Source organism: Pteronotus mesoamericanus, unplaced genomic scaffold (genome assembly GCF_021234165.1).
Source record: "Pteronotus mesoamericanus isolate MK-2021 breed Mesoamerican mustached bat unplaced genomic scaffold, CSHL_Meso_final contig_173, whole genome shotgun sequence".
NCBI classification, from domain to species: domain Eukaryota; kingdom Metazoa; phylum Chordata; class Mammalia; order Chiroptera; family Mormoopidae; genus Pteronotus; species Pteronotus mesoamericanus.
In genome coordinates, this window is record NW_026555072.1 from 3,374,612 (window position 1) to 3,400,480 (window position 25,869).

At 37.9% G+C, this 25,869-nt stretch overlaps 2 protein-coding genes across 2 annotated transcripts; both read right to left on the reverse strand.

Moving 5' to 3' along the window:
* Nucleotides 1-1,101: 1,101 nt before the first annotated feature.
* Nucleotides 1,102-2,330, reverse strand: ZNF674 (zinc finger protein 674). Its single transcript, XM_054566322.1, has 2 exons — nt 2,208-2,330; nt 1,102-2,118 (listed from the first exon to the last, which is right to left on the reverse strand). Exons 1-2 carry the CDS (start codon nt 2,328-2,330, stop codon nt 1,102-1,104), a joined length of 1,140 nt encoding a protein of 379 aa, XP_054422297.1.
* On the reverse strand, nt 2,327-25,869 carry KRBOX4 (KRAB box domain containing 4). Its single transcript, XM_054566323.1, is given in 5 exon segments — nt 2,327-2,391; nt 2,394-2,591; nt 21,086-21,181; nt 21,500-21,626; nt 25,855-25,869. Coding segments are annotated over 5 exon segments (501 nt in total).

Below are 25,869 nucleotides of genomic sequence, written 5' to 3' on the forward strand. Positions count from 1 at the left end.
TTACTTATATATGTGCATATAATTTTACTCATCATAAAACTGTTATATTTCTATTATCCAGGATTACTGATATCCATCCTCTCTGTATTTTTTTTACAATGTAACTAATGTACATTGTTGTATAATCTTTTTTCCCCTCACTTAACAGATTTCCATGACATTTCCCACCCAAAAAAGGATAACTCTTAATTGGTGCATACTATTCCACCTTTTTGATATAGTTTTAATCAATGGTCTATTATTGGATATTCAATTTTGTTTGTTTTGCTATTTTAAATAATATTGCTGTGATACACTGAAAATTAAAAATCTTTTATTGCCTTATGCAATGAGGCATAAAATGTAACCATAAAATGATTATCCTTTCTTAAAAGACAAAATATTAAGTTGTAAGCACTGTTCCTAAGCAAGTTGTGTTACAGCTTACTATATATGTCTTTTCTGTAAGGGGTGCAATTCTGCTCTGAAGATGATACATATGTTGGAGATCTCCTGTTTGAGCTCCTTTCAGGGATCATGCTGATTTGTCTTCTCTCTATTTAAGAAATAAACTGGGAGTTGCTCTAGCTAGGATTAATATTTTATGTGTTATTATACTTTTCTTTTAAAAATGCCATATTCTATTCCACAATAAATATATCTTAATGTTATTAATGACTGCTTCTTTGTAACCTCTGCACCTTTCCCACAAAATGTTTGGTACAGAACATGGAACATATTTCTCTCATACTTTATAATACAGTTTTATAAACTCATTAAATTGTTAGTTTTTCCTCAGCATAAATACTCTGATAAGCAATGTTAAATTCTCTGTAAAGGTTTTCCCAAATCAAGACATTTGCAGTTCTGTCCCTTTTGAATTCTTTTATATACAATTTGCCATGCACGTGTAAGACTTCTGTGCAAAAGCATATAATAAATGTGATCAGATTTCTGATCACATTTATTATATGCTTTTGCAATTCTACTTTTGTGCTTTAAGTTAAATGAACATTAAATAATATATTAAGAATTTCTGACATTGTTGGCCTTTAAGTGTTACTTACCAAGATGAATTGATAGGTACAAACTACTAGTGATATCATTCCACTCTCAAGTGTATTAAGAGGTTTTATCTCCTGAGTGACTTCTCTGATGTTTAATAAGAGTTGATTTCCCACTGAAGGCTTTGCCACATTCTCTGCATTCATAGGGTTTTTCTCCTGTATGAGTTCTATGATGAACAATGAGAGTTGATTTCACACTGAAGGCTTTCCCACATTCACTACATTCATAGGGTTTTTCCCCTGTGTGAATTCTCTGATGTTTAATGAGAGTTGACTTCCTACTGAAGGCTTTCCTACAGTCACTGCAAGCATAGGGTCTCTCTCCTGTATGGATTCTCTGATGTTTAATCAGTGGAGACTTCTCACTGAAGGCTTTCTCACATTCATTGCATTTGTAGGGTTTTTCTCCTGTATGAGTTCTCTGATGTACAATAAGGGTTGATTTCTCACCAAAGGCTTTCCCACATCTTCTGCATTCATAAGGTTTCTCTCCAGTATGAGTTCTATGATGGACAGAGAGGTGTGATTTTCCACTGAAAGTCTTCCCACATATGCTACATTCATAAGGTTTTTCTCCTGTGTGAATTTTCTGATGAACAGAGAGGTGTGACTTTCCCCTAAAGCTTTTTCCACATTCACTGCACTCATAAGGTTTCTCTTTTGTATGCATTCTCTGATGTTTAATGGGGGTGGGCTTCTCATCAGAGGCCTTCCCATGTTTACTGTACTCAGGTTTCTCACCCATATGAGTCCTTTGATGCATAAGGCTGGACTTACCGCATTTGATACTATCATAAAAAGCTTGTCTAATATGTGTTTTTTCATGTCGAATAAGTTGGTATGAACTCCTGAAAGCTCTTGAACATTCACCACATACAAATGGTTTCTCTCCTGTATGAGTTCGTTGATGTTTTATCAGAGTTGACTTTTGGATAAAGGTTTTCCCACATTCATTGCATTCATAGGGCTTCTCCCCTGTATGAGTTCTCTGGTGTGCAATGAGGGTTGACTTCTGGCTGAAGGCTTTTGCACATTCACAGCATTCATAAGGTTTCTGTCCAGTGTGAGTTCTCTGGTGTACAACAAGGTTTGCTTTCTGGATAAATTCTTTTCCACAGTCAGAACATTTATAGGGATTTTCCCTGATTTGAATTCTCTGACTTTTAATGGCTTGCTTATGGTGGATGGCTTTTCCACATTGATTAGGTTCAAAGAATTTTTCTCCAGGTTGAGCTTTATCAAGATTAGAATGGAAGCATAATTTCCACAATGTGTGACATTCATGATGTTTCTTTCTCAAATAGCTTTTATTTTGACTAAGAAAGTTTAAATTATGTTTTGAACATCTTTCAAATGAATAATATTTAAGAAGTCTTTGTTTTATTGAAACAAAGTCTGTGCTGGGATAGACAATTTTTCTGCATGTTCTTAATTCTTGGTCACTTTCATCCTTCAGTATTTCCTTGTCTATAAATGTAGCTTGCCAAAGAGGTTTATCTTGGCTTTCCTTGTGGCTATCTTTTTGGTTATCAAGTTGCCAGAATGCTAGAGGGGAAAAAAGAAATAAATCATCAAACTTGTAAATGTTTTTACTATAATGTTCTGGGATAAAATTAATTCGCAAACATCCTGTTGAGAATTCCTTCCTATCAATAAACATGAGCTGATGTGGATGGACCCTGTTTATGCTCCACCACCACCACCACAACCACCACCACCACTACCACCTTCCCTAACTGAAAATAAGAAGAAATGCTGGCTCATATTTAATAAAAATAATTTAAAACATAGTCAAGCTCAAAATCAAGAAAATAAATTCATTATGTGCCAAATGTGAACTGGGCATTCAACGTGGTGATATGAACAAAAACTGAAGCTTGAGAATTTGCAGAGAAATACAGAGCACAGGGCACAAATGTTCAGTAATGTAAATTACACTTAAAGCTGGAATCACAAGAGGTTCCCATGCTTGTTTAAGAGGAACTAGAAAGACTCCCCATTAGTCAAGGAAATTGGAAATATATATAATCATAATATATATATATGATTGTAATATATATAATATATATTATATTATATATTATATAATATATAATATATTATATTATATATTATAATATATTATAATATATTTATATTATATATAAATATATGCAATCATATATATATATATATGTATATATATGATTGTAAACCTAGTTCTGTTACCCAACCCAAATGATTGTCAGTGTAGTACAGAGATAACAAGCTGAAAAGTTAACCTAAAAGTTGGTAATATTATTGGTATGTTCCTAGCAATGGTAAACTTTCCAAAAGGTATATTCTTATGTTTTTACAGCTTAGGGCTCACAGAACATCTATGAAAAACCAATTCTCACTGAAGAGCTCCAGTAAGAAATTAAAAACCTCACAAGGAAATAAATCATCATGGGACAGAATTAGCAGATACACTTAAAGATACTCATACATTCATAGAAGTGTAGCTAGTAGAACCATATGGACTTTAAAATAAATACATTTGAAGCATACAAAGAAATCAGATAAGAACTGGAGTATGAATGTAAAACAGGAAGTTTTTGGAAAAAGCAAATATAAATGTAAGTGAATATACAGGTGTTTAAAAACACTAGAGAGGTTAAACTAGTCACAGATACATACAGATTTAATGAATTAGATCGTAGATCTTGAGAAATCACACAAAATGTAGTATAAAAATGAACAAAATGGAAATATGGTAAGAGAAATAGAGAAATGATGAGTTCCAACATAGGTTTAATGTAAAATCCAAATGGAAGAATAGAGAAAAAAGGAGAGGGGCAATATGCCAAGAAATAGATTAACAGAGAAGCCTTGAGAGTGCTACACTTAGAAAGACATGCTTGAAAGTTTGGCCCTTGGCTGACATCTGGGAATTTGGAGTTCAGAAATGTCCCCATTTATTCCCTAACTGATATGGCTGTTTGTACAAACAATGTGATTTATGCTGAACATTTTCTTTCCTTCTGGGAGACTGGTATTTTGGTATGTGCTAGGTCAAGTTTGTCTATCTGACCAGCCTCCAACAAAAACTGATGGTGGTAAGTCTAAAGGGCTTCCCTGGGCATAAACATCACACAGGTTGTTGAATTTTCACTGTTAAGAGAAGTGTGCCCTATTGTGACCCTTTATGGGAGGGGAAAGCATAAGGAATCCTGTGCATGACTTCCTAGTGTGTCTTTTTCCCTTATGATCTAGTTGTATACACTCACTATATCACTGTAATAAATATTAGCGGTAAATACAACTCTATGCTAATTCCCTTGACTCCTCCTCAAGAATCTCTGAATCTGGTAGTGACCTTGGGGACCCCTGATCTAGGCAAAAAAAAAAAAAGCCAAAAGATAAAAGAATATTTTCAAAGGCCTGAGAGAAGTTGTCATCTTAAAACTCTGTCCCTAGATAAATAATTGCAAAGAAAGATGCCAAATGAAGACTTTTTTTTTTTTACAAGAAAAGACAGAAAATTTTCTACAGCCTGGCTAAGAATAATGCTTGGTATCTGAAATATTCACAAGGAAAATGGCCAAAGGGGAAAAAGGAAGAAAAGAAAATCCAACAAAGGCAGGACAAAAAAAGAGGTAAGAGGTAAAGAAAAAGCAGGATATATACAAAACACAGTAAAAGAAGAAATACAAATATAGTAATAGCACAGTAAATAAATATTAACTAAAGGCCAACCATATTAAATTACATTTTTAAAAAGTCAGCTCTTGGGTCCATGATGGCAGAGGAATAAGTGGAAGCTATGCTAACCTCCTCCCAGGACCAATCTGGAATTACAACTAAATTGTACAGAAATGATCTTGAATAACCAAGTGAACACTAGACGGAGAGAAACCTTACAACCATAGACAGATAGAAGAAAATGCTTCAGCACGAAGTGACTGGTAGAGAGTGTGGAGAAGACACAAAAGGGCTGGCTGGGATCCCACAGGTGGCATTTGAAGGCCAGAGGGATATTTCAGCATTTGGTTCCCTCTGAGCAGTATGGGGTCTAAAACCCAAGCTGGGCTCCCAGCCTACAGCACCAGAGCTAGAAAGGAATCCAGATAACATCCATCTGTGAAAGCAGCAGGGGTTCTGTTGACCAGGGAGAGATGACTAGAGATGCCAAGAGCCTTTTAAAGAGCCAAAGCACAAAATTTTGTTTGCAATAACTTACCCTGGGTGATGGCAAGGGGAGGGCAGAGTGGACTACAGAAGGTTATGGAGACTCTGGGGTTGGTGGCTCTGGGGAGGGAATTGAGGGAACAGCCTCCAGGGTCCACGTGCTGAGTAATTCCCCATACTGCAGGAGATATCCCTCTCAGGCAGAGCACTCCTCACTGAATGGTATCAGCCTGAGGGGAAGCAATAGTCCTGCCTGCAGGAAATACTCTGGTATACCCTGTGGTCCTTAAGCCTGACTGCTGATTACAGTTTGATGAGATTAGCAACTGATCAGTTTAAGCTGACTAGCTTAATATCTAAGGTGGTAAATACAAAGAAGCAGTCAAAATGGGAAGACAAACAAACAGACCCCAAATAAAAGAACAAGAGAATTTTCCGTAAAAAGAGCTAAATAAAATGGAGACAAGCAATTTATCAGGTACAACGTTCAGAATAATGAGTATAAGGATACTCAACAGTATGAAAAAAGACATAGAAACCATAAAGAAGGACCAGTCAGAAATAAATAACTCAATATCTGAGATAAATAATACACTGGAAGGAATAAACAGTAGGTTAGATAAAGCAGAAGATCGAATCAGTGTTGTGGAAGACAAGGTAGAAAAAAACAATCAGGCAGAACAACAAAAAGAAAAAAGAATTTTAAAAAATGAGGAGAGCTTAAGAAATATCTTGGACAACATGACGCATAATAACATCTGCATCATGAGAATACCAGAAGAAGAGAGTGAGCAAGCGATGGAGAACCTATTTAAAGAAATAATAACTGAACATTTCCATAATCTGGTGAAGGAAAAAGTTGCACAAGTCCAGGAAGCTCAGAGAGTCCCAAACAAGCTGGACCCAAAGAGGCCTACATCGAGACACATCAAAATTAAAATGACAAGGTTGAGGAACCAAGATGGCAGAGGAGAGAATGGAAGTCACACTGACCTCCTCCCAGGACCAACCTGGAATTACAACTAAATTGTGGAGAAATCACCTGGAATAAACAACTGAACAAGATCGAGAGAGGAGCCTTGTAACCTCGGAGACAGAAGAATCAGCTTTAGCGAAATTCTTCTTACCTAACTGGTAAGGAGTGCAGTACAGACCTGAGAAGGCAGGCGGGGCGCCCATGGGCGGCAGCACCAGAAGGATATTGAAATGGCCAGTTGGATCCCCCTGAGAAGAGCGGGGTCTAAACCAAAAGTGGGGATATCTAGCCTACAACACCAGAGCCCAAAAAGTACACAGATAACAGCCAGCTGTGAAAAGCAGCAAGGTTTCTCTCTGCCAGAGACAGGCAGCTGGAGACACAAAGAACTGTTTAAAGGGCCAACACATAAATTTTTATCTGCAGCCACTTGCGCTGGTCTCCGGCAAAGTCAGAGGCAGAGTGGGCTAGAGGTACCTGAGGAGAGGCTGGGGAGGGAGGCTTTGGGGAGAGAACTGAGAGAATAGCCGGCGAGATCCCAGTGCGGATTCCTCCCCCATACGCACCAGTGTCAAAGGACCCAAAAACCCTGTCCCCAGGAGGGACTACGCCCCGCCATGAGCTGTCTAAGGAGGCCAGCTGAGTGCAGATTGACTAGATTAACAGCTGAAGGAGATAGCACAGACAGTAGATTACCAGAAGTCTTGAACAAACTGCCTAAGGTTAGACAGGGTCAACATCTGACATGATCAGAGGGCAGATCCAGAAAGTAAAAACAGCAGTCTCCAACCACATAAGTTCACACCACAAAATCAGGAAATCAAGACAGATCAATTAAAGAAGCACAAGCAAAAAAGAAGAGTCTCACAAATAAAGGGAAGACAAAGAAATATGCCCCACTCAGGGCAAAGGAGGAATCCCCACAAAGAGAACTAAAAGAAATAGAGGCAAGTAAACTATCAGATATTGAGCTCCAAACAATGGTTCTAAGAAAGCTTAATGAGCTCAGTGACCTCAGAGAAAATTACAAAAAGCTACAGAGAAACTATGAGGACCTTATTACAAACTATATCAGCATGAAAAAGGACATAGAAACTATCCATAAGAGACAAGAGGAAATGAAGAATACAATTTCTGAATTGAAAAACACAGTAGAAGGAACCAAAAGCAGGCTAGATGAAGCTGAGGGCCGAATCAGCAAGCTGGAGGACAAGGTAGAAAAAAGCTCCCAGAAAGAGCAAGAAAACGAAAAAAGACTCCAAAAGAATGAAGAGGCATTTAGTAAAATGGAGGACAACATGAAACATAATACTGTCCGTATAATAGGGATACCAGAAGGAGAAGAGGATGAGGAAGGGATAGAGAACCTGTTTGAAAAAATAATGATGGAAAACTTCCCTAATTTGAGGAGAGAAAAAGTCACACAAGTCCAGGAAGCACAGAGGGTCCCATTCACGAGGAACCCAATGAGGTCCACTCCAAGACACATCATAATTAAAATGGCAAATATCAAAGACAAACAGAATCCTAAAGCAAGCAAGGGAGAAAGAGATAATAACATATAAGGCAGCTCCAATACGGCTAGTATCTGACTTCTCAACAGAAACACTGCAAGCCAGAAGGGAGTGGCAAGAAATATTCCAAGTCATGGAAAGCAAAGGCCTGCAACCAAGACTACTCTACCCAGCAAGGCTCTTAATTAAAATGGAAGGTGAAATAAGGAGTTTCCCTGACAAAAGAAGGCTAAAAGAATACACCTCCACCAAACCAGCAGTGCAAAATATGCTAAAAGGGACTGCTTTAAGATAAAGAAAAAGTTTCTGTGAATACCCAGCTCCTTTCAGAGTTGCCAATACTTGCTATTACCAGTATTTTTAATAGTCATTAATCTGATTGTGACAATGATGATATTTAATTGTTCCTTTACTATTTCTTGAAACTAAACGTGTTTTAGAATATTTCTTGCCTATTTCTATTATTTAGAAAACACTTTAAACGACTTTTTGGTAGACTTTATCCATTTATTGAGTAAAGATTTGTAGAACTTTGTCCAAAAAAGAAAACCCCCCAAAATACTATTAACCATGTTTTAGATGTGTTGCAAATACTTTTCTATTTTATTCCTTGTCATTTAACTTTTTTTATATGTATATTACTATGTAGGTAAATGTTTAATATAGTCATATTGTTAATATTTACTTTATAGATTCTGGGTTTGAATATTTTACTTCAGGTCATGAAAAATATTAGTTCTATTTTCTTCTAAAACTCCTTAGATTCTACATATTGATTTTTAACTCATCTGAGTATTTCTTGTGTAATATGTGAAATAGGGCTCTCTCTATTTTTTTTTATTTCAAGTAATAATGGTCCATGCACTTTATTTGTTGAATAAGCCTTATTTTAGCCACTGATTTGAAATATCAACTTAATCATATATTGTTAGACAGATACATACATTTGTCTCTAGAATGCTCATTATATTTCATTGATCTACTTGATTATTTCTGTGCTGGTGTCATGTTGGTTTAATTGCTGAAACTTTATAATGGTTTTAAATTTTCTTAATATTTTATAATTAACTTTGACATTTAAAAAATAAATAAAATCAATCTGCCTTTAAGAAAGAAAGAAAGAGAGATGGAACTCCTACTTTTTGTGACAAGATGGATGGAACTGGAGAATATTAAGCTAATCGAAATAAGCCAGTTGATGAAAGACAAATACCATATGATCTCACCTATGAGTGGACTCTATTCAACAAAATAAACTAACGGACAAAACAAACCATAGGCATGGAAACATGGAGCCGACTGAAAGTGACCAGAGGGGAGGGGGAAAGAGGACAATGGTGGAAAGAAGGGGAAAGGACTAGACAAAGAACATGTATGAATGACCTATGGACATGGACAACAGAGTGGGAATTGTCTGTGGCAGTGGGGGGTGGGGGTGGGATGGGTGGAGGGGGTAAAGAGGGAAAAATTGAGACAACTGTAATAGAATAAACATGATTTATAAAATAAAATAAAATGACAAGGCTTAAAGATAAGGAGAGAATCCTAACTGCCCCAAGAGAAAAGCAGGTAGTTACCTACAAGGGAGCACCAATTAGACTATCATCTGATTTCTCATCAGAAACACTTCAGGCTAAAAAGGAGTGGCGTAAAATACTCAAGGTGATGAAAAGCCAGGACCTACAACCAAGGCTACTTTACCCAGCAGGGCTATCATTTAAAATTGAAGGAGAAATAAGGAGCTCCCCAGACAAGAAAAAACTAGATGAGTTTGTTAATACCACACTGACACTGCAACAAATATTAAAGGGCTGGCTTTAAGAAGAAGAAAAAGAGGGGGGAAAAAAAGAGGAAAACAGCCTAACAAAAAGATGGCACTATATACATATCTAACAATAATCACCTAAAATAGAAATGACTTAAATGCTCCAACCAAATGACAGAGGGTAGCTGAACGGATAAGAAAACAAGACCTATATATATGCTGCCTCCAAGAGACCCACCTCAGACTGAAAGATACACACAGACTAAAAGTAAAGGGATGGAAAAAGATATTTCAGGGAAATGGAAAAGAAAAAAACTGGGGTAGCAGTACTTATATCTGAAAAAATAGACTTTAAAACCAAAGCTATAGTAAGAGACAAAGAACACCACATAATGATAAAGGAAACAATCCAACAAAAGACTATAACCCTAATAAACATTTATGCACCCAACATAGGAGCACCTAAATATGTAAAGCAAATATTGATGGATTTAAAAGGAGAGACAGACAGAAACACAGTCATAGTTGGGGATTTTAACACCCCACTGACATCAATGGACATATCTTCTAGACAGAAAATCAACAGGAAGACAGCAGCCTTAAATGACACACTAGATCAAATGGATTTTAAAAAAGCAGCAGAATATACATACTTTTCAAGTGCCCATGGAACATTTTCTAGGACAGACCACATGCTAGGTAACAAAACAAATCCCAATAAATTTAAGAAGACTGAACTCATATCAAGCATCTTCTCTGACCACAATGTCATGAAACTAGAAATAAACCACAAGAACACTGAAAACCATGCAAAGACATGGAAGCTAAACAACATGTTATTAAACAATGAATGGATGAACAATGAGAGTAGGGGAAAAAATCAAAAGATACTTTGAAACAAATGAAAATGAGGACACAACAATCCAAAATTTGTGGAAAGCAATTCCACATTGGGAAAGCAATCCTAAGAGGGAAAGTCATAGCATTACAAGCCTATCTCAGAAAAACAAGAAAAAGCTCAAATAAACAATCTAACTTCACACTTAAAGGAACTTGAAAAGGAACAAAATGGCAGCCCAATGTGAGTATAAGGAAAGAAATCAAGATCAGAACAGAAATAAATGAAATGGAGTCTAAAACACCAATACAAAAGATCAATGAATCCCAGAGCTGGTTCTTTGAAAAGATAAACAAGATGGACAAACCTTTAACTAGACTCATCAAGAAAAAAAGTAAAAGACCCAAATAAATAATAAAATCAGAAATTAAAGAGGAGAAATAACAACTGGCAAAAAGGAAATACAAAGGACTGTAAGAAAATATTATGAACAACTATATGCCAACAAACTGGACCACCTGGATGAAGGATTAATTACTAGAAACAAACAACCTTCTAAAACTAAATGAGGGAGAATCAGGGAATCTGAATAGACAGACTACACCTAGTGAAATTGAAGCAGTAATAAAAAGACTCCTAACAAACAAAAGCCCTGGACCAGATAGCTTCACAGGTGAATTTTACCAAAGATTCTGAGAAGAACTAACACCTCTCATTCTCAAAGTATTTCATGAAATTCAAAAGGAGGAAAGACCCCCAAACTCATTTTATGAGGCCAGCATTATCCTAATTCCAAAACCAGATAAAGACTCTACAAAGAAGAATATTATAGGCCAATATCACTGATGAACATAGATGCTAAAATTCTCAACAAACTATTAGCAAACCACATCTAAAAGATCATATACCATCATCAAGGGGGATTTATTTGGGGAATTCAAGGATGATGCAACATTTGCAAATCAATAAATGTGATTCACCACATAAACAAAATGAAGGATAAAAACCACATGATTATATCAATAGAAGCAGAAAAAGCTTTTCATAAAATCCAGCACTCATTTATGTTAAAAACTCTCAACAAAGGGGAAATAGAGGGAACACACCTAAACATAATAAAGGCCACATATGACAAACCCACTGCCAGCATTGTACTTAATGGGCAAAAACTACAAGCATTTCCTTTAAGATTGGGAACAAGGTAAGGATGTCTGCTTTCATCTCTGTTATTCAACATAGTACTGGAAGTCCTAGCCATAGCAATCAGACAAGAAGAAGAAATAAAAGGCATTGAAATTGGAAAGGAAGAATGAAAAGTATCTTTATTTGCAGATGACATGATACTGTATGTAGAGAACCCCAAAGATCTCACCAAGAAACTGCTATAACTGATCAATGAATTCCGCAAAGTAGTAGGACACGAAATTAATATTCAGACTCAGTTGCATTTTATATGCTGATAGTGAACTAACGGGAAGGGAAATTAAGAAAACAATCCCATTCACAATTGCTTCAAAAAGAATAAAATATCTAGAATAAACCTAATCAAGGATGTAAAAAACCTATATTCAGAAAATTTTGACACTGAAGAAAGAAACTGAAGAAGATACAAATAAGTGGAAGCACATACTGTGTTCTTGCATAGGAAGAATTAACATCATTAAAATGTCCATGCTATCAAAAGCAATCTATAGATTCAATGCAATTCCTATCAAGATTCCAATGACATATTTCACGGAGCTAAAACAAATATTTCAAAAATGTATATGGAACAACAAAAGGCCCCACAGAGCAACAGCAACCATGCTACCTAATATCAAACTATACTACAAGGCCATAGTACTCAAAAAAGCCTGGCACTGGCATAAAAACAAACACATAGATCAATGAAGCAGAACAGAGAGCCCACAAATAAATCTCCACCTTTATAGTCAATTAATTAATATTTGACAGAGGAAGCAAGCACATACAATGGGCTAAGGATAGTTTATTCAATAAATGGTGTTGGGAAAATTGGACAGATGCATGCAGAAAAATGAAACTATACCACCTTCTTACACCACACAGAAGAATACATTAAAAATGGATCACAGACTTAAATGTTAGACCTGAAACCGTAAAAATTGTAGAAGAAAACATAGGCAGCAAAATCTCAGACATTGCTCGTAGAAATTTTTTATCAGATATATCTCCATACAGAGGGGAAACAAAAGAAAAACAAGAAACAAATGGGACTTCATCAAATTAAAAAGTTTTTTGCAGCAAAGGAAATCATCAACAAAATAAAAAAACAACCCACAGAATAGGAGAACATATTTGCTGATATATCTGATAAGGGGTTAATATACAAATTTATAAAGAAATTACAAAACTCAACACCAAAATCAAACAAGCCAATTAAAAAATGGGCAAAGGACCTTAACAGACACTTCTCCATAAAGGACATACAAATGGCCAATAGAGATGCTCAACACCACAAATCCTCAGAGAAATGCAAATTAAAACCACGATGGGATACCATCTCATACCTGTCAGCATGGCTATTATCAATAAATCAAAAAACAAGTCCTGGTGAGGGTGTGGAGAAAGGGGAACCCTTGTGCACTGTTGGTGGGAATACAGACTGGTGCAGCCACTGTGCAAAGCAGTATGGAGATTCCTCAGAAAATTAAAAATGGATCTGGCTTTTGACCCTGCAATCCCACTTCTGGCAGTATGTTCGAAGGAAGCCAAGACACTAAATCAAAAGAACATAAGCACCCCTATGTTCATTGCAGCATTATTTACAGTCACCAAGATATGGAAGCAGCCCGAGTGTCCATTGATAGGTGAGTGGATGAAACAACTATGGGACATTTATACAGTGGAATTCTGTTAGGTCATAAAAAAAGGAGAAAATTTTACCCTTTGCAACAGTATGGATGGACCTGGAAAACATTATGCTAAGTGAAATAAGCCAGTCAGAGAAGGATGAATACCATATGATATCACTCATATGTGGAATATAATGAACAAATTGAAGTAACAAACAAAACAGAGACAGACTCATAGATGGAGAACAGATGACAGCTAGTGGAAGGGAGGTTAGAGGATGGAGGGAGTGAGCAAAAAAGAAAAAGGACTCATGGACATGGACAAAGGTGTGATAATTGCTGGGTGTAGGAGTACATAAGGGGACTAAATGGTAATGGGAAATAAATATGTATAATAAAGATTATATATTTTTTAAAAATCAGCTTTTTGTTTTCAAAAAACAATTAGAGGAAAATGAGAGAGAAATGTTGAAAGTAAAATTATGGAAAACATATACCTGACACTCAATAACCAAAAAAAAAAAAAAAAAAAAAAAAAAGGTAAAACAAGGCTTAATGTTATCCAAAACAGAACACACTAAATGTCAAAAGTAAGTAAGGATAGAATGTGAGAATATTATAAAGCAATTTCACTTACATAGATGCAAAACTTAAACATGCAAGGAAAACTGATCCTATTTATGAGAGAGAAAAGATAATACATCTAGTTGTATTATACTAATACGTTATGAATTTTACTAATATAATACTATAAAATACATTATACTAATGTATTTTCAACATTACTAGTACATACCTTACTAGGTATTCCAACTATAGTTATATCATAGAGAAATTCTGCAAATGTGAATCATGTTACATGCACAAGAACAGCAACAAAGTATTAGAAACAACCAAATGCTCACCAATAGAGGTATGGATTGATGAATTGTGAAACTCAGACATTAGAATGCTATACAAGAGTTAAAATGAATGAACTAAATGTAACATATCAGCATAGGTAAATCTCAAAGTGCAATGCTCAATGCAGAAAGCAAGTTGTGGAAATACCCCTACTGTTTGAGGACACTAATTTGGTAAATTAATAAAAATGTTATATTCATTACAGATACAAATATATGTATAAAAACAAGAATTAGAAGCATACTTACCACATTCTTGATATTGTTTGTCTGGGGAGTGAATGAGGGGAGTGGGACTCAAGAGGGCAAAAAGAGGGCTTCACTTTTATCTGCAAACCTCTATTTCCTTTATTAAAAACAAACACCACCACCAAATATACGTGTTAATATTTGTTAATTCGGGGAGGTAAGTATAGTGTTTTTGTTATGGTTATGATTTTCTGTACATTTCTGTAATTTTAAGAGAAATGCCTTAAGGCAGGACTTCTGGAACAGTGGAGTGGGGACATTAGTAAACCCTCTTCCCTCTGAAAACAACGAAAATATACTTTTAGGCATCCAAGATGGTGGAGAAGTGAAGGGAAGTCACACTAACCTCCTCCCAGGACCAATCTGGAATTACAATTAAATTGTGGAGAAATCACCTGGAACAAACAACTGAACAATAGCGAAAGAGAAGCCTTATAACCACGGACAGACAGAAGAATTAGCTTCAGCACAATGTGACTGGTAGGAGTGTGGTGGAAATGCAAGAGGGCTGGTTGGGTGCCTACAGGCGGCAGCTGAAGAACTGGAGGGATATTTAAGTGGCCAGCTGGATCTCCCAAGAAGTGTAGGATTTAAATCCTAAGCTGGTATTTGTCTTTTGCCCCCTGGCTTATTTCCATATGATCTCACCTATAAGTGGAACCTAACCAACAATATAAAGAGGCAAGGAAAATAAGACCAGCAACACTGAAAGGAAAAGAAACCAACAGGGAAGGAGCGGGGGTGGGGGAAAAGGAAGGGAAGGGGCAAGTCAAGGAACATATAGCAAGGTCTCATGAATAAAACCAAAGGGGAAGGGTTGGGGGAAGGGGGTAAGGGAAAGTGGTGGGGGGTAGGCAGAGACAAATGTATTTGAAAAAATAAAAAACAAAATGAAAAATAAAAAAAATAAAATACACGCATTTCATAAACACACACACACACACACACACACACACACAATCCTAAGCTGGGATCCCCAGCCTATTATACCAGAGATCAAAAAAGTTCACAGGTAACATCCAGCTGTGAAAAATGGCAGCACTGCTCTCTGCCAGAGGTGGACAGCTGGAGTCACAAAGAGACATTTAAAAGGCCAATGCATAAATTTTCACTTGCAGCCACTTACTCTGGGCTCCAGCAATAGGGGACGGTCAGAGTGGACTAGAGATGCTTGAGGAGAGAACTGAGACAGTAGCCACCAGGATCCCAGTGTTGAGTCATCACCCATACTGTAGGAGCCATCTTGTTCAGGCAGACTATTCCCCTCTGAGTGGCAGCAGCCAGAGGGGAAACAATAGCCTTGACCCCAGGAGGGGTTCTGCCCCACCCTGTTGTGCATAAGCCTAACTGCTGAGAGCAGAGTGACTACATTAACAACTGAAAGAGTTAGCCACAGACAGTAGGTCCCTGGTAGTCTATAACAGACTGCCTAAGGTAAGACGTGGTCATCATTTGACATCACCAGAGATAGATCAAGAAAGAAAAATCAGTGGTAAATACTAGATGCTACCGAGATGAAATCCACCATGGTCTCCATGATTTGCGATATTTTCTTTCCTGTAAAGCTTTCTAACATTCTTGTTCTTCAACTTTGTGGATATTAAGTCACTAGATTTTATACTATAGTTTATTTCAATTCACATATTTTGCCCCTCCTTTCTCTTCTCCCACCTTCTTCTTTCCTCTTATTATTTTCATTTTAAATTTTGTTTTCTCTCTTGCTACAACTTGTTTCTATTCAGCACTCTTACTATTTCTCCCCTGTCCAGCCTGTCAGAACTAATTTTCTTGACAATAGTCATCTCACATTCTTTTTCCCGCTCTTAAAATACCTGTATTATCTCTCCACCTTTAGCAATTTGTACTCATTGGTTGTAGGTAGGGTAGTTGTTGTGTTTTTTCAATTTTATCTCTAGATCTTTGCTAATTTTGTATTTCGAATCTCAAATTTTACTGTTCCCCTCTTCTACCCTCTTTTTGTCTCAAAATTTAATTTTGCCCTGTCTTAGCCTGTTTCTTATTTTTTTATCTTTCACTTTACCCTTTTTCTCATTTTTTTCTTTTTTCTTTTTTAACTTCAAATTTTAATTTTTCCCTGTCTTAGCCTGGTTTTCGTTCCTCACTCTTAGTATTCTCTCTCCCTCTATCATCTCAAAATCACTTCCCTTTCCTCTAGACATTTCTTAAGCTTTTCTTTCTTTTCCCCCCTCTTATTCCCATCCCACATATATTAATTTTAGCTTGTTTGTTGTTGATAGTGCTGTAGTGGATCTTTCTCTCCAATTTGGTTCCTATTTTTTATTTTTATTTACTTTTTTAATGTTTTCTTTCTCTCATTTTATTTTGTTTTCTGTTTAAACCTAATGCTTCCCTTCTCTTACTCCATTTTGCCTTCTTCATTCCCTTTCTTATTAATGATGTAAATTTTACTTACTCTGTTTGCTTTTCTCTGATTCCCAACTCTTACTAGTGCTCTTCCCTGTATCCTCTCAAAATCATTTTTTCTTTCAGTAGGTCATCTCATATTCCCTCTCCTTTCTTTTAATCATCTTAATCTCTTTACACCTTTATTAATACTGGTTCACTTGCTGTTGATATTGGGATTGTGGGTGGGAGTTATTTTTGCAAGTGTGAGTTTGTTTCCTGGGCTTTGTTCTGGCAGCACCTGCACAACAGCATATAAGACATGGTGGGCGGATTGGTGCACAGTCAGCTAGTTGGAGGGAAGGACCCCTCAAAGAAAGACCCAACACCAATCAAAACCCAATTACATCCAGAGAGACAACATAAATGGCATAAAGGACATCCCAGGAGCATCAAGTTCAGGAGATCAAGGAGACTGCACCACTGAATCACACAGGTCTCCTACCATAGAAGTTCACACCACAAATACAGGGAGTCAAAGCAGATCAATTTAAAAAGAAGAAGAAAAGAAGAGTCTCCCAAAAAATAGGAGGGCAAAGAAATAACCCTCAATCAAAAGGAAAGGAGGAATCCTCAGAAAGAGTGCTAAATTAAGTAGATGAAAGTAAACTATCAGATATTGAAGTCAAAACAATGGTTATAAGGAAGCTCAATGAGTTCAGTGAGAATTACCAAAAACTACAGGGAAGCTACAAGGAACTTGCTGAGAACTCCATCAGCATGAAAAAGAACATAGAAACTATTTAAAAGAGCCAGAAGGAAATGAAGAATACAATTTCTGAATTAAAGAACATAGTAGAAGGAATTAAAAGCAGGCTAGATGAAGCAGAGCATTGAATCAGCAAGCTAGAGGACAAGGTAGAAAAAAATTCCCAGAAAGAGCAAGAAAAGGAAAAAAAAATGAAGATGCATTAAGGGAGCTGAAGGACAACATGAAACGTAATAATATCTGGATAATAGGGATACCAGAAGGAGAAGAAGAGGAGCAAGGGATAGAAAACCTGTTTGAAAAAGTAATGATGGAAAACTTTCCTAATTTGAGGAGTGAAAAAGTCACACAAGTCCAGGAAGCACAGAGGGTCCCATTCACGAGGAACCCAATGAGGTCCACTCCAAGACACATCATAATTAAAATGGCAAAACTGAAATACAAAAAGAGAATCTTAAAGGCAGCAAGGGAAAAACAGGAAGTAACATACAAGGGAGCTCCAATGAGGCTAGCATTTGACTTCTCAACAGAAACACTACAAGCCAGAAAGGAATGGCAAGAAATGAATGCAAAGGCCTGCAACCAAGACTACTCTACCCAGCAAGGCTCTTAATTAAAATGGAAGGTGAAATAAGGAGTTTCCCAGACAAAAGAAGGCTAAAAGAATACACCTCCACCAAACCAGCAGTGCAAGATACGCTAAAGGGACTGCTTTAAGATGAAGAAAAAGAGTGAGAGAGAGGAACACAGACACAAAGGGGGAAAATGGCAGTGAATAAGTTCCTATCAATGATAACCTTAAATGTAAATGGATTAAATGCTTCTATCAAAAGACATAGGGTAGCTGAATGGATAAGAAAACATGATCCGTATATATGCTGCCTACAAAAGACCCAACTCAGAACAAAAGACCTACACAGACTGTAAGTGAAGGGTTGGAAAAAATATTGCAAGCAAACGGACAGGAAAAAGCCCCCGGGGCAGCGATACTTATATCAGACAAAATAGATTTCAAAACAAAGTCCATAAAAAGAGTCACCAAAGGACACTTCAAAATACTCAAGGGAAGAATCCATCAAGAAGACATAAACATTGTAAACCTATATGCACCCAACATAGGAGCACCCAAATATATAAGGAAAGTCTTGGAGGATTTCAAGAAAGAGATAGACAGCAGCACATATAGTGTAGGGGATTTTAGCACTCCACTGTCAACAATGGATAGATCTTCCAAACAAAATATCAACAAAGATATTGTGTCACTGAACAACACACTAGATTAAATGGGCTTAACTGATATATATATGTGTGTGTGTGTGTATACACATATATACACATATACATATGTGTGTGTGTGTGTGTGTATCCTCTCACACCAAAGAAGCAAAACATACATTTTGTTCAAATGCATATGGAACATTCTCAAAGATAGACTACATGATAGGACACAAAACAAACCTCAAAAAATTCAAGAAAATTGAAATCTGAACCTCCCAATTGCATATGAACCTCTATAAGATATGAGCTCATCCAGGGCTATGCATACAAGGAAAGCAAAGGGTCATACAAACCTTTAAGAACTGAACTTAACTAAGATTCGAACCACAGATGATGTCTGAGAGTAACATCTGAGTGACATGTGCATGAGATAAACCTGAAGCAGGACAGTAAAGGCTTTGAAAAGTGCACAAAGACTTAAACCACCGCCCAAGTGTCCCATTAACCCTTGAGTGGTACATACTCAACACAGATCCAAAGGAACAGAGCAAAGGCTTTGAAAACTAAACTGACTGGAATCAACATCCACAGGTGAGACAAGACTAGTAGTTTGAATCTAACCAGGTTTATTTCATGATAAACAAATATTAAAAAAAAACCAAAACAATCACCAGTATCTAGGATATAATCCATAATCATTCAGAATAACAAAGAATCAGTAAAATAAAGACAATAAAAATAAAAATTTAACAAAAATTGTGAAAGAGCTGGGGAACAGAGGGCCAATGTTTGAGCTAAATCCTTATCTTTCATAGAAGGGAGCTAAAACTGAAAGCTCCAGAAATCCAGGTGTGACGGTATTCCCCGAACCTAGAGAGGGGCTCATCAGAAGAATTAAAAAACAGAAACCATGAGAAGAGGCTGCACTTGGAGGTGTGACTGTGAATGCAGTAGAATGACTCTGAATAATATATTGTTCTGCACTACTACATAACGTGAGCCCCTATTACTTTTAATATCGTAGTTTTTGTACAGGGGAAGTGGGACTCCAAAGCTGGACTGTGCCTCTAGTTTGCTTTTCCTCCTTCCAGGATACCACTGAAATGACAATGAGATTCACGGTCATTTAAAATCCCTGGAAACACTGGAAGTAGGGAAAATCATGCCACTAGCAGACCAGAAATCCTGGCGGATCTTTACAAGGCAGCAAATATGGGAATAAATGAGCAATAAACAGGAAATTGAAGTCCAAAATGTCCCTGGGAGTAGCTACAGGAAGGTGGGTGCACACCTGCACAGGGAGGCTCTGAGAGAGAGGATGCCTCTGCCCAGTAGGCGCGGGCTCTGGGGAAGGCACCTAGGAATCACCTGGCATCAGCTGGGCCAGTGTCTGGCTACAGCTGGAGCTCTGACACTAATTTTAACAGCTGTTGAAAAACAGATTCCGGTTCATTCAATCTGAGGTTGTCCCAGGAGTCTGCATTTCTACTTAGAGCTTGGGCCATGCTCATGTTGCTGGTCTATGAACCACACAGAATAATAGCAACATTCTAGATAGACTTCTTTGGCATGGGCACATTGAGTAACCACTGTGAGTGGGTGAGAAAAAGAGGAAGACTAACATCTAAAGAGTGTCTGAATACCCATAAGGGGCACAGAGCAAAAACAAAAAACAAACGAACAAAAAACCCCAAACAGACAAGGAAAAGAACAGCTCTGCCTAGGACTGAGGGATGGCTCACTGAATTATTTATTTTTATTTATTTTTTTAATAAATGGATAGTACAAAAAAAAAGATTTGATGGGAAGGAAGTACTAAGAGGAGGAATCTGAAACCAGGCAGCATCAAGTCAGCTTTGGAAGAGTCTGAGAGGAAATGAGAAAAGAGACCTGTGTGAATACTGACACTGTTCATTCACACTGTGAGGGGAGACAGGGACATGTGGGTACTGGGCCTGGTAGAGTTGAATGTCACTCACAAAGCTTTTTTTGTCCACGTCAACTCTAATAAACCAGATAGGACCATTTCCTTGAGCTTGAAGACAAGACTCCAAGTTTTGACTTAAAGGGCTCACCATATAGCAAATAAACAGGAAACATCATGCCTGCATCTACTTCACTTCTGATGAAAATGCAAACACCCAAGAAAGGGGAAAGCCCTAGCTTTCAGAAAGGAAGGAAAAGGCAGGAGAAAAGGCTTGGCACTTCTCACTAGCAAACCAGGATGCCAGAGGTAGAGATGGGTTCTAAGAAACAGCAGTGACTTCACTCTGTCTGAACCCCCAACAAGAACAAGGGGCCTATACAAGGGCATTAAGTGGGGATATCCTATGTATATCACAGAAACTTGTTTCACTAGACCTGAGTTGTGTCCTTCATGTTGGGATTCTGAGAAAAGCTCCTGGGCATGCCCCCAATGCCAAGCTCTCACTGCTCTGCTGGATTCCCTCTGTCCTGTCCTGGCTGGCTGGCACATGCTCACCTGGATCGCTCTGCATTGTGGGTCTTCCATCTGCCCTCTTGCCCTCTTCTCCTTGTCCCAACCTGAAGATCACATCTGGTTTAGCCATCAGGTATCCTATGGAGGGAAAATGACACAGGACTTCTTTATTAATGATGAAGGCATTCCAGAGCCGAGGCCCATCCTTGCAGGCTAAAGATAGTCAGGCCTCAGTGACTGTCCCCTGTGCACAGCTATTTGCCACTCATGTAGAATATTCACATTGAAGGTGAAAGCACAAACATACTGTACAGGGGGCAAATGGGATTATGAATTCTTGACAGTGAGCCTTAGGCCCAAACTAATTTAGGGCTTCAAACACCCCTGAGCGTGCAGCAGCCAAGGGAGAGACATGAAAGGGAGGTGTTCTAGTCATACCATGGAGCGGTCCCTCACCCACAGAGACTAGGTGGCTGTAGTTCTCCAGCATGACATCCCTGTAAAGGTTCTTCTGAGTAAAGTCCAGTTGCTGCCACTCCTCCAGGGTGAAGTCCACAAACACATCCCTGAAGGTCAATGATTCCTACAACAGCACATTCTTCTTTAGCCCAAAGTGATAGGCTCAGGGGAATGGACATATGTAATGTATATCAAGTGCCTACTCTGTGTCCGTCCTAAGTATTTCGATTCTTGCCCCTACCCAGAGCCCTGACAGATGAAGACAGTAAGGTACACAGAGTGTAAAGTTACTCACCCAAGGTCATACACCAAGAAATTAGGGATTAAAATCCATGTGGTTTGGTATCCACACCCACATTTTTAAACACGATACTGCATTGCCTTTCTCTATATAATTGTTCTTATACTGTTCATTACCCAGACTGTTTATGTATCAAAATTATTTTAAATTTTATGAAAAAATCTGATCAAGTGTTAGAAATATCTTACCCTGGAAATTCATTCTTTCAACACATATTCATTGAAGAGTGACCAAGCTAAATTCTGAGGATGTAAAGATTAATAAAAACAAAGACCTCCTGAACTGAAGGAGCTTCAGAATAGCAGAGGCAAAAGAACACTTAGAACTCATATATGAGAGGGAGGGAGGGAGGAAAAGAGGGAGGGCTGCCTATCTTCAGACAGCAATGACAGAGGTAGGACTAGGAATAGAGGGGAAGAAAAAGTCAATTCTCCTTTGGGTTGACAAAGAAGACTTTGCAGAAGATATAAAACTAGAATAAACAGTTCTAAACACAGCTACTCAATCATGACTGTGACATAAGAGAAAATATATATATATTGGTCTCTGCCCCTGATTCCTGGCACAGAGCTCCTACAACCCTTGTAAATTCCCAAGTGATAAGAGCACTAGGAACATCTTTTGTTTTAATGAGGTTACTTTTCATTGGCTCCTGAATGGGGGCTGGTCACCAGAAAGACCAAGCCGTGATTAGATGCTTGAAATTTTCAGCCCCAACCATCATCATCCAGAGAGAGAAGCAGGGTTGGAAATAGTGCTAATAATTGATCATACGTATGTGAGGAAGCTTTGAAGAAATTCCTACAGTAGTATTCAGGAAGCTTCCAGGTGAGTGAACATATCCATATACCAGCAGAGTGCCACACCCTAACTCCATGAGGACAGAAGCTTCTGTACTCAGGACTCTACCAGACCTCAATGCATGTATCTTTTCATTTGAACGTTCGTCTGTACTCTTTATCATATCCTTTATATGTTGACCTGAGTTCTGTGAGCCACTCTAGCAAATTAACCAAGATGGGGAGTTACTGGAACCTCCAGGATATACAGCTAGTTGGTCAGAAGCACACATGTAGGGGACAGTCTTATGGGACTGAGCCCTTAACTTGTGGGATTGGACAGTATCTCCAGGTAGCTAGTGTTAAAATTGAGTTAAATTGTAAGATACACAATGACAGAGAATTGCTTGCTTGGGGAAAAACCTCCACCCATTTGGTGACCAGAAGTGTCAGAAGTAAAGTATTGTGTGTGAGTAGTGAATAATACACATAGGAGAAACATAGGAAAAAAAGACACAGTGGGGAAGAACTGGGTTTTCCCCTACACAGAGGGAGACTGAACTGGGTTTTTCCTTTACAACGACCAATTGTTCTAATCTTACCTAATCAATCATGAGACACACAACAGGAAGCCAGAGGGTATGTGTCTGGCCTGGTCAGCAGATTGAGGTAAAAAAGGAAAATCTATGTTTGGCTTGTCACCATCAAACAAAAATTTGCTTTTTAAGTGCTGAAATTCCTATCAAAGACCAATGACCTACTTATTTACACTCTGGATCTGATCTTGCCACACAGACATTGGGTGGTCTTGAATTCAAGGACACATTTTGCACTCACAAAGACGCAATAGGCATTAAATGACATCAGTTTTACTCAGCTTTGCAGAAGGCTATGAGACAGAAAACAGTGTGTAGAAGGGCACTGACTGGCATGTATTGCCAGCAGGAGTTCTCAGAGCAGCTGACCCCTTTCTCTTACCCCTCCCAAATGACAGCTCAGGTGCTAGGGATCATGATCATACTGGTAAGGACAAGGAGCCACCTGGCTTAGAAGCCCTAAGCTGTCAAAATTCAAGATGCACAGCCTTTCACCTAGAATTCTCACCTCTAAAAAGTTATCTTCCAGATAAGATATGAATACAAACTGAAATGTACATGGATATGTATTGCTATATTGTTTATGGCATCAAAAGGCTAGAAATATCCTAAATGTACATCCCTGGAAGAAAATACACATATAATGGTATTTCCAACCAGTGGGATATCAATCAGCCACTTTGTAAATGGGATACAATCTTGAGTGATTTCGTCCTCCAGGGAATATTTTGGCAATGTCTGCGAAAAATTTTCATTGTCATGACAAGGGGAACATGGTGGGGATGCTGACATCAAGAGGATAGCAGCCAGTGATGTTGCTAAGTATCCTCCAATGTACATGAAAGCCCTCCACAACACAGCATTATCTGGCCTAAAATGTCAAGAGTCCTGACTTGGGAAAACCTGGGGCTGACCAAATACACAGAGAAGAGGAATGATCATAAAAAGGACCAGAATGTGCTATAATCTGTGAAAAAGAAATAAAAAGGAAAAGGGATTCTTATATCAAGATAGATAGACATGCATACTTGATCCCTGGAAGAATGTATAAAAATGAAGGAGACGGGGACAATTGGTGAGAGGGAGAATTATATTTCACCATTTGTTGAACAACATTTTTGTATGAATTTTTATCGTGTACAAATTACTTTTTAAAATGTTCAATTCAACTTATTAAGGCTCTATTCAGAATACGTTTTTTAGAATTTTAGTATGCATATTCTTAACTGAAAAATAGCCTATAATTTATGTCGTAGTATCTCCTTCAAATTTAAGGTTAAGTGGCTTCATACAATGAATTGGATTCCTTTTCATCTTTCAAGAGTCTGGAAAAGTTGAACATACAAATGACCTGGCCTTTAAAATTTTGTGAAAGTAGTAATTATCTACGATTTGGGAGGGTGTACTTGAAGGGTGAATACCTTTGTCTTAAAATTCCAACTTCCAGGAGTATTCTCCATAAATACCTGCACTAATGGACAAATAGATACATAGAAAGTTGTTCAAGAGGCACTGTTTCTAATAGAAAAAGAGAATTAAAAATCTAAGTATCTATGAATAGAAAAAAGGTTAAGTGATACATTCATGCCACAAAATAGGAACTGAAATAATCTTTCTGTACTGATGAGGTGCACCACTCAGAATATAATCTGGTGGAAAAAGCGAGATGGGTATGGTGGCAGGATGGCATTGGTGCAAAAACACAGACAACATTACATATGTATCTGTTTTTAGTTAATTTAACTGTTAAAATGCATCCACACCATGCTATCACCAAATTGTTAACAGTGGGCATCTTGAGGAAGAACGTGGTACTGGGGGTGAGGGAAAAGAAATGGGGATGCTTTGGCTACAATTTTACATGAATATTAAAACATTAAGCATGAATTTACTTTAATTACTTTTTAAAAAAGATTTTATTTAGTTTTAGAGGAGGGGAAGGGAGGGAGAAAGGAAGGGAGAAAACATCAATGTGTGGGTGCCTCACGTACATCCCCTACTGGGGCCTGGCCCACAACCCAGGCATGTCCCCTGACTGGGAATCGAACCGGTGACCCTTTGGTTCACAGGCCGGCGCTCATTCCACTGAGGGACACTAGCCGGGGCTACTTTCATTATTTTAAACATAATGAAAAAGCAAAAGTGAACGGGAAATGAGGAGATGGAAGAAGCAAGATGAGTCTATGTATTTAAACAATGTCCTTAGAAAAGAAAAAGAACAAAGATGAGGTGAATTTCCCAGAGAAGAAGCAGATGAGAAAAGTCTGTCTTTCTATTTTTTATTATTATTTTTTAAAAGATCTACTTATTTCTTTTTAGAGAAAGGGGAAAGTTGGTGAAAGAGCAGGAGAGAAACATCAATGGGTTACCTGTGCACACTCCAACTAGGGACATGGCCTGCAGCCCAGGCATGTGCCCTGATGGGGAGTCAAACCTGTGACCTTTTGGTCCACAGAGTGACACCCAACCCACTGAGCCACACCAGTCAGGGCTATCTTTTCTTATTCATTTTTTGTGGGGAGGGTAAGGATTGGAGAAACCTGAGGTGGATTATAGATTGAACAGAAAACAGCCACAGCAGAGGGTATTAACAGATGTTTCAAGGTTACATTATAGTTTCACCAAAGCTGCCTCAATCTCACTAGAAACAAAGTAGGGGGTAAATGAGGAACTCACCTGGGACATGGCCAT